This window comes from Lithobates pipiens, unplaced genomic scaffold (assembly GCF_037356315.1).
Source record: "Lithobates pipiens isolate NorthernLeopardFrog02 unplaced genomic scaffold, aLitPip1_a1.2 Scaffold_13, whole genome shotgun sequence".
Classification (NCBI taxonomy): domain Eukaryota; kingdom Metazoa; phylum Chordata; class Amphibia; order Anura; family Ranidae; genus Lithobates; species Lithobates pipiens.
Genome location: NW_027507718.1, coordinates 300,077,245 through 300,090,442, shown reverse-complemented (window position 1 = coordinate 300,090,442; position 13,198 = coordinate 300,077,245). Strand labels below are relative to the sequence as shown.

General features: G+C 37.9%; 1 protein-coding gene across 2 annotated transcripts in view; it reads left to right on the top strand.

Moving 5' to 3' along the window:
- The window catches only part of ANXA5 (annexin A5), a 42,657-nt gene extending 36,203 nt beyond the window's left edge, over positions 1 to 6,454 (top strand). For both annotated transcript variants that reach the window (XM_077476834.1, XM_077476835.1), the window contains exons 10-13: positions 1,014 to 1,109; positions 2,771 to 2,829; positions 5,039 to 5,161; positions 5,877 to 6,454. In XM_077476834.1, coding sequence (XP_077332960.1) covers positions 1,014 to 1,109; positions 2,771 to 2,829; positions 5,039 to 5,161; positions 5,877 to 5,939 — 341 coding nt within the window. In that variant the 3' untranslated portion in view covers positions 5,940 to 6,454. The remainder of the gene's footprint in view (positions 1 to 1,013; positions 1,110 to 2,770; positions 2,830 to 5,038; positions 5,162 to 5,876) is intronic.
- The last annotated feature ends 6,744 nt before the right edge of the window (positions 6,455 to 13,198 follow it).

The following is a 13,198-nucleotide window of genomic DNA, read 5'->3' as shown; positions in this document are numbered from 1 at the left end:
TATAAAGGAGCCTTGCAACGTGTGGTTGTTTATTATTATTATTTTTTTTGTACATACAATTTTCCTAAGGGAAAAATAATTCAAATGGTAAATTCTTTACAGGTCTGAGTTTTGTACAGATTTAGCTACTAAATTCCAGGCTGCTTATAAGAAAAGTTCTGTCAACAAGAAAAGGTACCTGGAAATAATTGACCAAGACTGGAGACTTGAGGCTCTTACACACTATAAGGAAAACGGGCGGGCGATTCTTCTTTTTTATTTTTATTTTATTTTTATTTTTTTCGTCCGAGGAACTTTCATACGATTTTTGTATATAGGGTATGCACAACTTTTGACAGCCGATTCCGACTTTTTGTATGAAAATTCCAGACGGGGCAAACTCTAATTTTTATTTTTTTTCTCGTGTGGGAACAGAACAAACGATTTTCGTTTTTTTAATGTGCACTGTTTTTGCAGATTTTCTTACATGAATAATCTGAAAGACTGCGCATGATCAGAAACAAAAAAACTATAAAAGCCATTTTCGTTCATCAGTTCCAATTTGCTGTGAAACAACGAGGAAGATCAGATCGTTTTGCCCGATCTTATAGTGTGTACCCAACATTAAAGTTGACCTCCTGACCGTTATTCGAAAAGTACACATGTAATTAGTAAATGAATATACTGACAATAGTGAAGTTTGCACAGAGCAAGAGCTTCATTAGTGTACATCTGCTTCATTAGACAAGCATCATGCTGGGGTTGTATCCTTGACCAAGCTGTGCTAAAACTGCTCTAATTAAGGTGGCGCACCCGAATTCCAGTCTGTTTGATTTTGGTTGCCAAATTCTGTGTCCACTAAAACTGTTCTCGTATACAACATATTTGTTTAAATTCTGTAGCTAGCTGCTTGTCTGAAACCAGGGTCTGCTTACATGTACAGACCATATATAGTTTTAAGATCTCCATAGTGTCATTGATTTTACTACCTGGGATTTTGTGCTGATTCTTAGCATCTTTTTTTGACATTTCAGTGTTTGATAGATACATGACCATCTCTGGCTACCAGATTGAAGAGAGCATTGATCGTGAGACATCAGGCAATCTTGAAAATATCTTGCTTGCTATAGGTAAGACTTGGATCCATTCACTCTACTCCTATAGCATAAAATGCAGTGTAAAAGAAGGGTAACCCGATTAATTACAGGTGTAGTCAAAGCTTTACTTTGACGCCGTGTTCCATAATTCACATAGGAAACCAGTGTGCAACACATTACATTTCTATCTAGGGAGTACAGTACTAAAAATAAATGTTTGCTATTGCGTGTTGGAAAATGTAACTGTTTGCAGTAGCTTATTACATAGATGGAAATGCAACTAGTTTTGTGTGTGTATATGTATGTGTGTAATATATAAATATAAATAAATATATATATATATAATCGCCTTTGTGTATTCTGTTATGAGGCGCTCTCAAAGTTCTGTAGTGCATGCAAAGCAATGTAAGTAGTAGCACTGTAGGAAAATAAATAATTTTCTCTATGTGCTGCTATTCTGTTACATTATGCTAAATAATGGACGGGCTTATCGAGCCTGATTAGAAATAACCAGGACATGGGAATTAGTCCAGATTAAAGCAGACCTAAACACAAAAATACATTTTATTGTATGTGCATTGCATGTCTCTTCTGCAATAAAGCCTGCCTGTGCACAATTTTTTTTTCAACTTTAGCAGATTAGATGAAAGAGTGTGAGAGGGACTACAAACCTAATACATCTTAAAACCGCATGTGAAAACATAAATGGCACTTTTTAGGTGCCACGGTTACTGCAAAAAACAAAATTGTGAATTTAATAAAATGTGAATTTTGAAATATTTTTGTTACAGTAGCTGTGGCAAATAAAATGTCCCATTTAGGTTTTAGTTCCAATTTAAATCACTGACTGCACACACTGCTCCCCCACCTGCACACACCTCACCTCCATCCCGCCCTCCCCATGCACAGTAACCCCCCCCCCCCCCCCTTTTTTTTCCCCACACATTCTCTCCCCCTCCCCCTCCCCCATGCCGTAAACACGCTTGGTTAAAGCTGGTGCCGTCGCCTTTGACTATTGCAGAGTGCTGCCTCAGCTTGGCCTGTGGCTGGGTCATCTGCATTCTGGAAAAGTCAGCACTTTCATGATGGTTTGACTCTCTCGCACAATGATTACATTTCAGTCATGGCTGCTCCCACTGTCACCATAGGAAACTCAGCACAACTGGCTGAGAGCAAGCAGGGCAGCCTGAAGGGGGCCACCTTCCACAGCCTGCCAAGTATCGGAATGAGCGTTCTGGCACTGGGCTCTGGGGCAGAGCCCAGTTCTGCGGGACACCAGAATTGTTTTGAAATCCCAGGACAGTTCTGTAGAATCTGGGATGATTGGGAGGTGTGATTTATAATATTCACATAAACTTAGTGTTAAGTCATTATGCTGGTATTCTGCTGGGCGATAAATATTAGGCTTAGTATATAGTACGGGCAATTAATGCATTCAGAAAATCTCTATTCATGTTGACTTTTTCATTGGATTACTGCAAAGCAGTCAAGGTAATCTGCATCAATTGACTAAGAGCTCTATAATGGTATATCCTTACAGGAATTTCTTTCTTACGAAAATCTGAGGGTAGGAAAATGGTAACCTTTACTTAAGTGTTTGTTCCTATAGCCCTTGATATTTTATTTAATCTACTAATATATATATATATATATATATGCTTTTTTTTTTTTTTTTTTTTTTTTTTTTTTTTTAGTGAAGAATGTTCGAAGTGTCCCTGGATATTTTGCTGAAACTCTTCACAAAGCGATGATAGTAAGCAGGCCTAATTTTTTTTTTTTCCATATATTTTATTTTTTTTGGTCTATATAGCAGGGCTGCACTAAACACCACGCAAAAATGATCTACTATCTTGTGTTCTTTTCTGCTATCCTGTGCACTGATCCCGTTAGCTTTTTGCTATACATTAGCATTGTACATACCTCCAATATACGTTCACAACAGGTATCTCCTGTTAGTACAAAGACAATCTAAAAGTGTTTTATACCTAAAGTGTTTATACAGGGCAACCCATCATCTCTACTTACATCCCTCCCTTCCTAGCATAATACTGAATGCTCCACATTACTCCATTGGACTGCCAGAAGAGAAATACCCAATGTTGCCCTGGTATTGGGCATATGACTCGTCCTTTCTCCCTCATGACAGTGCTGGTTCTTGGCAATTAGCTCAGTGCTGATTTTCCTCCCTTGAGCAGATTGCTGAACAGAGCAGGGTGTGGGGTAATAGGAAGGTGAATATATGATGCTAGGAAGGCAGCATTAAATAGTCACCTATACATTAACTTTTAACCACTTCAGCCCCGGAAGGATTTACCCCCTTTCTGACCTGAGCACTTTTTTCGATACGGCACTGCACGTTGCACCCAAACAAAATTGACGTCCTTTTTTTTTTTTTTTTTTTTCCCCCCCCCACAAATAGAGCTTTCTTTTGTTGGTATTTGATCACCTCCTGCGGTTTTTATTTTTTACGCTGTAAACAAAAAAAGAGCGACAATTTTGAAAGAAAAGCAATATTTTTACTATAATATCCCCAAAAAATATATTAAAGTCTTTCTCCATTTAGGCTGATATGTATTCTTCTATGTATTTTTGGTTAAAAAAAAAAAAAATCGCAATAAGCATGTTTTGATTGTTATAGCATCTACAACATAGGGGAAAGATTTATGGCATTTTTATTATTATTTTTTTTTTATCGTGACTGTGACATTATAGCGGACACTTTTGACGCTATTTTGGGACCATTTGTCATTTATACAGCGATCAGTGCTATAAAAAATGCACTGATTACTGTGTAAATGACACTGGCAGGGAAGGGGTTAAACACTAGGGGGCTACCACTGACATGACAACGATCACTGCAGTAGGCAGAACAGGGAAACTCCTTGTTTACATAGGCATCTCCCTGTTCTGCCACTCCGTGACAAGATCGCGGGCCCCCCGCGGACATCGCGCCCGCGGGCACGGTCACGGAGTACACCACCGGTGGCCCGCACACCCATAATGCCGCGATTTAAAGGGGACGTACCTGTATGCCCATTCATGCCATTGTTCCTGATGTACGTCGTCATACACTGGAAAAGTTATTTACAAATGAAATAAATAGATTTGTTTTTTTATTTTGCGCTTTTTCACTGTGAAATGTGTAAATATGTTAGTGAATATTTTTACACATAATATAAATATATATATATATATATATATATATATATATATATATATATACAAAGCAAACAAAAAACATTTTAATTGTTTTATCGTTTACAAAATAGATGTGAAATTGTTTTTTTTAAATGTGTTCATCCCCACTGACGGCTCGAAGAACCGAGCATTGTGCAAATACTTTTGTATCGGTACCGATACTAGTATCGGTGCAAACCTAATTGGAACCTTTTTCTGACTTGTGTGAGAATCAAAGCTGTATACTGTATGTAGAGAAAATCTGACATTCATTGGTGAAGCCTTTGAATGTTCTGAGGTTAAAAAAAAAAAAAATCAGCAGCCTCCTTTTCAACTCTAGACTTGGCCTAGCCATGGGAAGCAGGGGTCTTTTTTGTCATACTGACTACTGTGGGCCTGTGCCTAAGGCAGCAGAGTTAGAGATGAAAGCACAGAGTCTCAAAATATACATACTTTGATATTTTCTTCTGATTTTATTTCCATTTTCTGACAACCTCCTGATCTTGATGGAAAATTCAAAGAAACTGGAAGGGGAAGGACTCCTCTATTGTACATCCTAGCATTTATTTTTTCATAAAATGACTACAAAGGTGACAAACCTTGTACACCAATGTATGTTGTTCGGTTGTACCTAGGACAACATGTCTTAATATGATCCTAAAAGGGAGCGAGTTATACTTTTCAGGACCATCCAGAAAATATAAGAGTTCATTCTTGACAATAATATAATGTATGTTTATGAATGTCCCTTATTAGTATTTCATTGATTTTTACCATCTGCACAGGGAGCTGGAACTGATGATGAAACCTTGATCCGAGTGATGGTTTCTCGAAGTGAAGTTGATATGCTTGATATACGGAAAGAGTACAGAAAAAATTACGGAAGATCTCTGCTTCAAGCAATTAAGGTAAAAAGCAAATGAAGTTTTTTTCTTGACCATGGCAAGTAAAGGGAACATCCTAGCATTGCATAAAAAAATAATAATTTTTTTTTTTTTAGATATATATAGATATATATAGATATATATAGATATATATAGATATATATAGATATATAGATATATAGATATATATAGATATTAAAATATAGTTTTGGCGTACTATAAAACATGTTAAATGGAACTTGACATGTTATGTCCAACTTGGGTACAGTATATGCATTTATTGCAAAACATTAGCAAAAAAATATTTTTTTGCAGGAGAACAACCTTGGTTTTCCTCAGTCTAGAACTACAGGTTTTATATATATATATATATATATATATATATATATATATATATATATATATATATATATATATATATATATATATATATATATATATATATATATATATATCTCTATCTCGCTTGGCAATTGTGTATTTTTTTTTTTTTTTTTTTGTGACACCTCGAGACAGATGCTGAAACAAACTACAAAAACTAAAAGTAGCTCTGCATACAGAAACAAATTGGTTTCTATATTTTACTGCACATCATTGCTGTTTGAGCTGTACTAATGGATATACGTGTGTGTGTTTTTCTAATATTTACAATACTTGATTTTCATACAAAGACAGAAAAAAACCTGTGTGGTAAGAACTTGAGTTGTGATTTGTGTCTAATAGTTCTCTCACTCCACAGGGTGACACATCTGGAGACTACCGGAATACACTTCTCCTTATTTGTGGTGGGGATGATGAGTAACACTTCCTTTGCCAAGAAGACCACTGGTTCCATGCATTCCATATCTTTCTAGAGCAGTTACAGTTTCTATGTTATGAGCTTTGTTACTTACTTGTTTGTCTTGTGTTATGTGATTTGCTATAATGCTAGAGAAGGTCTATTCTAAGACGTGTCTTGTAATTTAAGACCACATTGAGAGGCTTTTATATTGTCCACTCTTAGACCAAAATATTTAAGTGTAACTAGTTTTCTAATCTTTAAACTAGATTTAAAGCCAGTATAATGGTCTTTCCTTCCAAATATAAAACAGGAGTAGTGTTTCTCAGTATTTTTCCATAACCTGTGTTTTTAAACGTCCAAAAATCTCTTCTATTTAGAAAACCTGTTCTGTGGTTTTCTGTACTTACATCCTACTATTCAGTGTTAGTTTAGGTAGGTATGGAAGTTGCACTAATAAACACATGACCACACTGGTCCTTGAAATGTATGTGGATAACCTCTTTCCATCACAAGAAATAAACTTAATTTCAAACTGATCTTTCTCTCAATTTACTTGTTTTAATGAGTACAGATATGAAGTTTCATTATTATTTAGTATAATGGTGTTTACCATGTGGCTGGCCTCATTAAGGGGTTAATTTTAAAATCCGTGGTATGGCCTTGTACATAGCTGTGCTCAATTGGCTTCAGGAATCGAAAGCCAACAGAACACAAGACAGTGAACAAGAAAATAAAAAGACGGTTATATGACCTGTGAAAGTCAGATGATTGGCTCTCCTATACATGGAGCTCCATCTCCTGGATTGGGAAGAAAGAACACTTACAAAGTACTGTAGGTTCAGTGCCACATCCTGCATTTTTTTGCATGGGTCACAAAATGCAGGCCACTTTATTGAGAAATACTGCAGAGTATGACAGAGTGGATAGCAGTATCTCTCCACATTCCAAATCCATCCCACTAGTCAAATTATGTGACAGACCTGTAATCAGTTGATGGCTGTCGCTGGCTTTAAACACATTTTGATGCACTAAACCACCCAAAATCACTAATCATAAGGTGGATGACTATGGGAAAAGAAGCACTCCGTCTACGGGTGACTTTAATTACTTGATGTATCCTTATACTGCTCCCTATCCTGTCAACTGAAATCGGTGGAGTAATGCCTATTTGGATGCATATATCTAATAATTAGCAGAATATACTGTATAGAGAGAACCACTTACAATATTTTCATCCCTTAAGCACTGTTAAAGTATGTCTAAATCCAACACCAAAAATGCAATATCATGCAGCTTAGTAGTCCTTATATGTTCATGCATTTTCCTTTTTATTCAGACTCAAATTCCTTCATTTTCACCTGGTAATCCTGCCAGTATCGCACTTCCTCTCCTAGAGTAACAATGATCACTCATTTTGCTGTATCTTTGGAGAAGGAGCCTTGTCAGTAGGTTGTGTTTCTGATTGAACTACAAACCCTTTTTACATTCAACATAATGGGGGTTATTTTACTAAGATCTGAGGGAGACATGCAAGGAAAATAAAAAAACAGCATTTTTAGCTTGCACATGATTTTATTATAAAATCAGCAGCCCTTCCACTCATTTCAGATCTACCCCTTAGATTTACAGCGACTGCACTTCCAAGTGCACTTGCGGTGCAAAGTGGATTTGCCTTTCGTAAATAACCTCCAATGTGTGTAAAGGTTGATCTCTCTCTGTCCATAATTAGCGGGGAAGTCAGATTTTTGTAGAAGAGACGTGTTGCGCTGTAATGTTTTGTCATGTCACCACTGTCAAAATGACTGCTGTAGGTATGCAAATATACACAGCGATACAGTGAGGGGAAAAAAGTGTTTGATCCCCTGCTGATTTTGTAAGTTTGCTCACTGACAAAGAAATGATCAGTCTATAATTTTAATGTTAGGTTTATTTTAACAGTGAAAGACAGAACAACAATATAAATATCCAGAAAAACGCATTTCAAAAAAAGTTATACCTTCATTTGCATTTTAAGTAGTGAAATAAGTATTTGATCCCCTATCAATAAGCAGGATTTCTGTCTTCCAGGTGTCTTCTATACAGGTAACGAGCTGAGATTAGGAGCACGCTCTAAAGCCCCATACACACTATTAGATTTTCTTCAGATTTACCAAAACCATGTAGTGCAAGGGCCTGCCTGATTACATACAAATTGAAACATTTAAGGTTTGACCTCATATATGGTCTTGGCAAATCTGAAGACAAAAATCATCTACAAAAAAACTAATGGTGTGTATGGGGTCTTAAAGGAAGTGCTCCTAATCTCAGCTTGTTACCTGTATAAAAGACATTTGTCCACAGAAGCAATCAATCAATTAGATTCTAATATCTCCACAATGGTCAAGACCAAAGAGCTGTCCAAGGATGTCAGGGGCAAGATTGTAGACCTACACAAGGCTGGAATGGGCTACAAGACCATTGCAAAGCAGCTTGGTGAGAGGGTGACAACAATTGATGCAATTATTTGCAAATGGAAAAAAACACAAAATAACTGTCAATTCGTTCTCACCTCTTGGAGTTTCAATGATCATGAGAGCGGTGAGAGATCGGCCCAGAACTACACAAGAGAATATTGTCAATGATCTCAAGGCAGCTGGGACCACAGTCGCCAAGAAAACAATTGGTTACACACTAAGCCTTGAGGGACTGAAATCCTGCAGTGCCCACAAGGTCCCCTTGCTCAAGAAAGCACATGTACAGGCCCGTCTGAAGTTTGCTAATGAACATCTTAATAATTCAGAGGATAACTGGGTGAAAGTGTTGTGGTCAGATGAGTACAAAATCAAGCTATGTGTATTCCAACATGACAATGACCCAAAACACACGGCCAAGGTACCAAAGGAGTGTCTCAAGAAGCACGTTAAGGTCCTGGAGTGTCCTAGCCAGTCTCCAGACCTTAATCCATAGAAAATATGTGGAGGAAGCTGAAGGTTCAAGTTGCCAAACCTCAGCCGCAAATTTTTTTTCATTTAAAAGTCAGCAGCCACAAACACTGACTGTCTAATAAGGACACTTACCTGTCCAGAGAGCCTATGATATTAACGCCAGCCCTCCCCGGTCCATCCATCTAATTGGGTGTAGGCGCCGCCATGCTAACTAAGAGAAACTGTCAGTGGAGCCTTTGCAGCTTCACTGCCAGTTTCCTACTGTGCACGCGCGAGTCGCACAGCGCTTTATGAATGGCCAGCTTGTTTTCTGAGGGACACACAGATCCCAGAAGATGGGGGGGGGGGGGGGGCCTGCCACACAAAAGGAAGGATATGACATCCTGCGCTGCGGATGGATCAGAAGTACACTATATACTTCCTAAAAAAAAATTGGGAAGGAGGCCACCTCTCAAGTGGGTGGAACTCCGCTTTAATGAATTGGATCTAGATATCCCCTCCTGAGATATGTTTGAACCTGGAGACCAACTATAAGAAGCGTCTGACCTCTGTGATTGTCATTAAGGGTTTTGCCACCAAGTACTAAGTTATGTTTTGCAAATACTTATTGCACTCATTAAAATGCAAATCAACTTATAACTTTTTTGAAATGCGCTTTTCTGGATATTTTTGTTGTTTGTTTTGTTGTTGCGCAGCGATTGGCTTCTGCTGCTGTCAATCAAATCCAATGATGGGGCCGGGCCGAGACCTCCTATGAATGCCAAATGCTGGACTCAGGAGCGTGCCCGCAAGGTAATCCCCCCCCCCCCCCCAGGGGGGTTTCTGATGCAGGAAGGACCTGAGAGAGCCGCCGAGGGACCCCAAAAGAGCAGGTTTGGGGGTCACTCAGTGCAAAACGAGCTGCAAAGTGGAGGTAAGTAAGATATGTTTGTTGTTTAAAAAAAAAAATAAGTTACCTTTTTAGTGTCACTTTAAACTCTTGTTTGGCCTCCTCCAATGGTGCTAGGTCTGCACGCTCCCTCACGCTCCATTGTTGCTGCTACCATTTCCTCTTTCCTGATCTTCTTTCTGCCTGGTGTCCTCCTTTTTTTCTTTTTTCTTTTTTTAAGGTTTAGTTCTTCTGTAGCACTGAATAAATGGAGCAGGTCCAGTACAATGACTTTTAAGGGAATCTCTTGATATTATTTCTAATAATATACTTTATTGGATTTTAAGCCAAAGGAATATGGGTAGACAAAGTCAACAAGTATCATATAAAGAGGAAGGTACACCACACCGACAAAACTATCAATATATCCAGTCATATGTTTAAAGAGTTATTATTTTTATTCCTAATGAGGGTAAGTAAAAACCTTTGTGAGAATTCATCTAGTGGAAGCAGAACCCGGCCTGCAAACTACATCAGGAGCAGCAAAGCTGATCCTAATCTACACCATTGGGATTTACATCACTGCTTTTAATCATATGCAGCACTTCAGTTTATAAACAGATTATAAAATTCATGTCATGCTATAAAAAAAAAAATGGGATCCACAAGCAACTGTACAGCTATATTCAAATAATCTTTGACAGGTCTTTGTCATTGTTTCTCTCACTAACTGTATTTTTCACTTTTTGGAACAGTAGATGGCGATATTGTGGCAGTTAACTGAACCTTTCCTGATTTAAGCAAAAAAAAAAAAAAAAAAACAAAAAAAAAAAAAAAACAACCCTTTATTTTGCTAATACTTACAGAAACCAACACCATATGAATTTAAACTATTTCGGTTATAAACAATCTACTGATGCATAAACCGTGAGATAAAAAGCAGACCTGCCAATTTGCCAGATCTGCGTAATTCTCTACTTTGTGCTGCTACATTACCCTATCTAGGCTGTGCAAGGAGCAAAGTCATACAGTCAAGTCAGTCACAGCGCAGGCATTAAAGACACTTAGGACAATTTAATAGTCTCAAAAAAATGTGGGGAATCCGGCGCTACCTAATATAAAGAGGAGGACCACCCTTGTTTCCACCAGGCCAAGTGTCACCTCAAATCAGTAGATTGTTAATATACATAAACTTTTCTAAATTAGTTGAGAGTATTCGAATAATCGCAATATAAATTCAGTAGATTGTGAAGAAAGGCCTACAGATACCCATATAAAGTGCTTTTGTGCAAAAATAAGTGTCACCTATGATACTTAATGAGACTGACGCTAAAAATTCCCACAATTCCCACTGTGTGTTGAGTTAATCAACACTAATGAACTACAAACCATCAAATAATCAAATTAAAGTGCAAACGTTTGAAAAACCACACATTATGGCTATAAAATTTGTAAACGTATACTTCAAACCTCATATATCTAATTGTGCAAAAGAAAAACGCCCAAAGTGGATGTGTATGCGTGGGATATGTAGCAAAAAACTTTCTTATGTATCATAAACAAAAAATATAATTAAGTGCATAAAAAATAAAAATAAAATTGTAATAAGAATGAAATTTAAAAAAAATAGAAAAATAAATAAACCAAAATGAAAGAAAACGAAAAAGGAGAGCAAAAAAATGGAGAGCAAAAAAGCAGGGGAGGACACAGGGAGAGTTACTTACCTTGTCCCCTGGATCCAGCGATGTCCCCCGCGCTGTGTGATCGAGCTGTCCTCCGTTCGATTCACAGTGCCGAATGCCGCGAGCTCCGTTCCCTGCGACGTTACGGCGCACAGGAGCGGAGAACGGCGGCAAATTCAAAAAAGTAAAAAGACACAAAACACACACAGCACTGTAATCTTACAGATTACAGTACTGTATTACAAAATTACACACCCCCTTTGTCCCTAGTGGTCTGTGCAGTGACCTGCATGCACTTTTATATTATAAATACAGTTTTTTCTGCCTGGAATTTGGAGATTGTCCATAGCAACCAAAACGTGTCCCTTTTTCAGTGTTTTTGGATTTGATTACATTATTGAATAATTTTTATTATTATTTATTATATTATAAACTTTATCATACCCAGGATGTCTGCTAGACACTGGTTTGAACAGATTTAAGAGCGTTATTCCTAAGAATTACAGGACTACAAAATAAAATGCCAAATTCCCATGCAAAATAATTGTACCATTTTCAGCACCTAAAACCGGACTGAATCATACCGCCAGGGAGGTTAATGTCCACACGTGAACAATAAAAAAATCCTCGATTGTGCAAATCCAGCAAAACGAAAGTGACTTTAGTGCTTGCGAATATGTTCTACAGGTGACTGCGTGCTCCCCCACAAGGTTCCCCACTCACCAGAAAGATACACCCCTACAGGGGTACTGTGCCTTCAGATCAGTCTTTGTGCGATTCCAATATCCAGGTCCATATGCGATACAGTTCTTCCAAGAGATACACCCCTACAGGGGTACTGTGCCTTTAAATGCGATTCCGGTTCTCAGGCCCATATACGATATCCAAAAGGAGAGTCCAGTTTAATCCTCATAGGAAAAAATATAGAATCTCCATAGTGTAATACGTAATTTGTATGCGATTAAATGGAAGCACTAATTAATCGCTTTGGCAGAGAAAAAAAACTTTTATTCTTAAGAAGCATGTATGCCAGAGAAAAAAATATATATAAAAATTTTTTCACATATAAATTATAACAAAAAATATATAGAAGTTAATATTATCCAATACTCCCACTTAACATTTTTACATCAGTGGGGTAGCAGAAAATAAAAAATAAATAAAAATAAAAATCTAAATCAAAGAAACCCCATAAAAATAAACCATATAAGGTATACAAAACGCCAACAGAGGACGGATTTTAAAAATTCAAATAGCTCACAACCTGAAATGATCAAGACTAATCCTCTATTGATCAGCAGGAGATCCGCAGAGCGGAAAAAAATCGTCCGCTCCAGATTAGTTTCCATTCAATGCAGGCAGTCCCATGCTGTAAAAAATGGAGCGGAAATCTCAATACTGATTACCAGGTTGGGGCTGAAAAAAAATCCCCTCTGCAGGCTTAAAAACTGTTCGGGGCCCGATCGGAGGATACACAGCGTGCGCTCCAGCTGCGTTCCAACCGTTTGCGGCGCCCCTGAAATTACGTAGTGTGCGTGGTTCCGTCGAACGCGTTTTGTCATTGACGTCTTCAGCGGCGGTGCCACGCCACTACACACTACGTATTTTATAGAGAGACCATCCACATGCTACTCACCGGAGGATGACCAATCGCATCATAGGAGGCAATCATGGGGAGGGATTTTTCAAATCATACACTTAGAGAAACAGGGGAGGTCTCCGTATGCCACAACCATCTCCCATAAAACTAATCCAGTCATAAAGGGCGGGCATAGGGAGAACACCTCAGGAACTGTACGCAAGGGA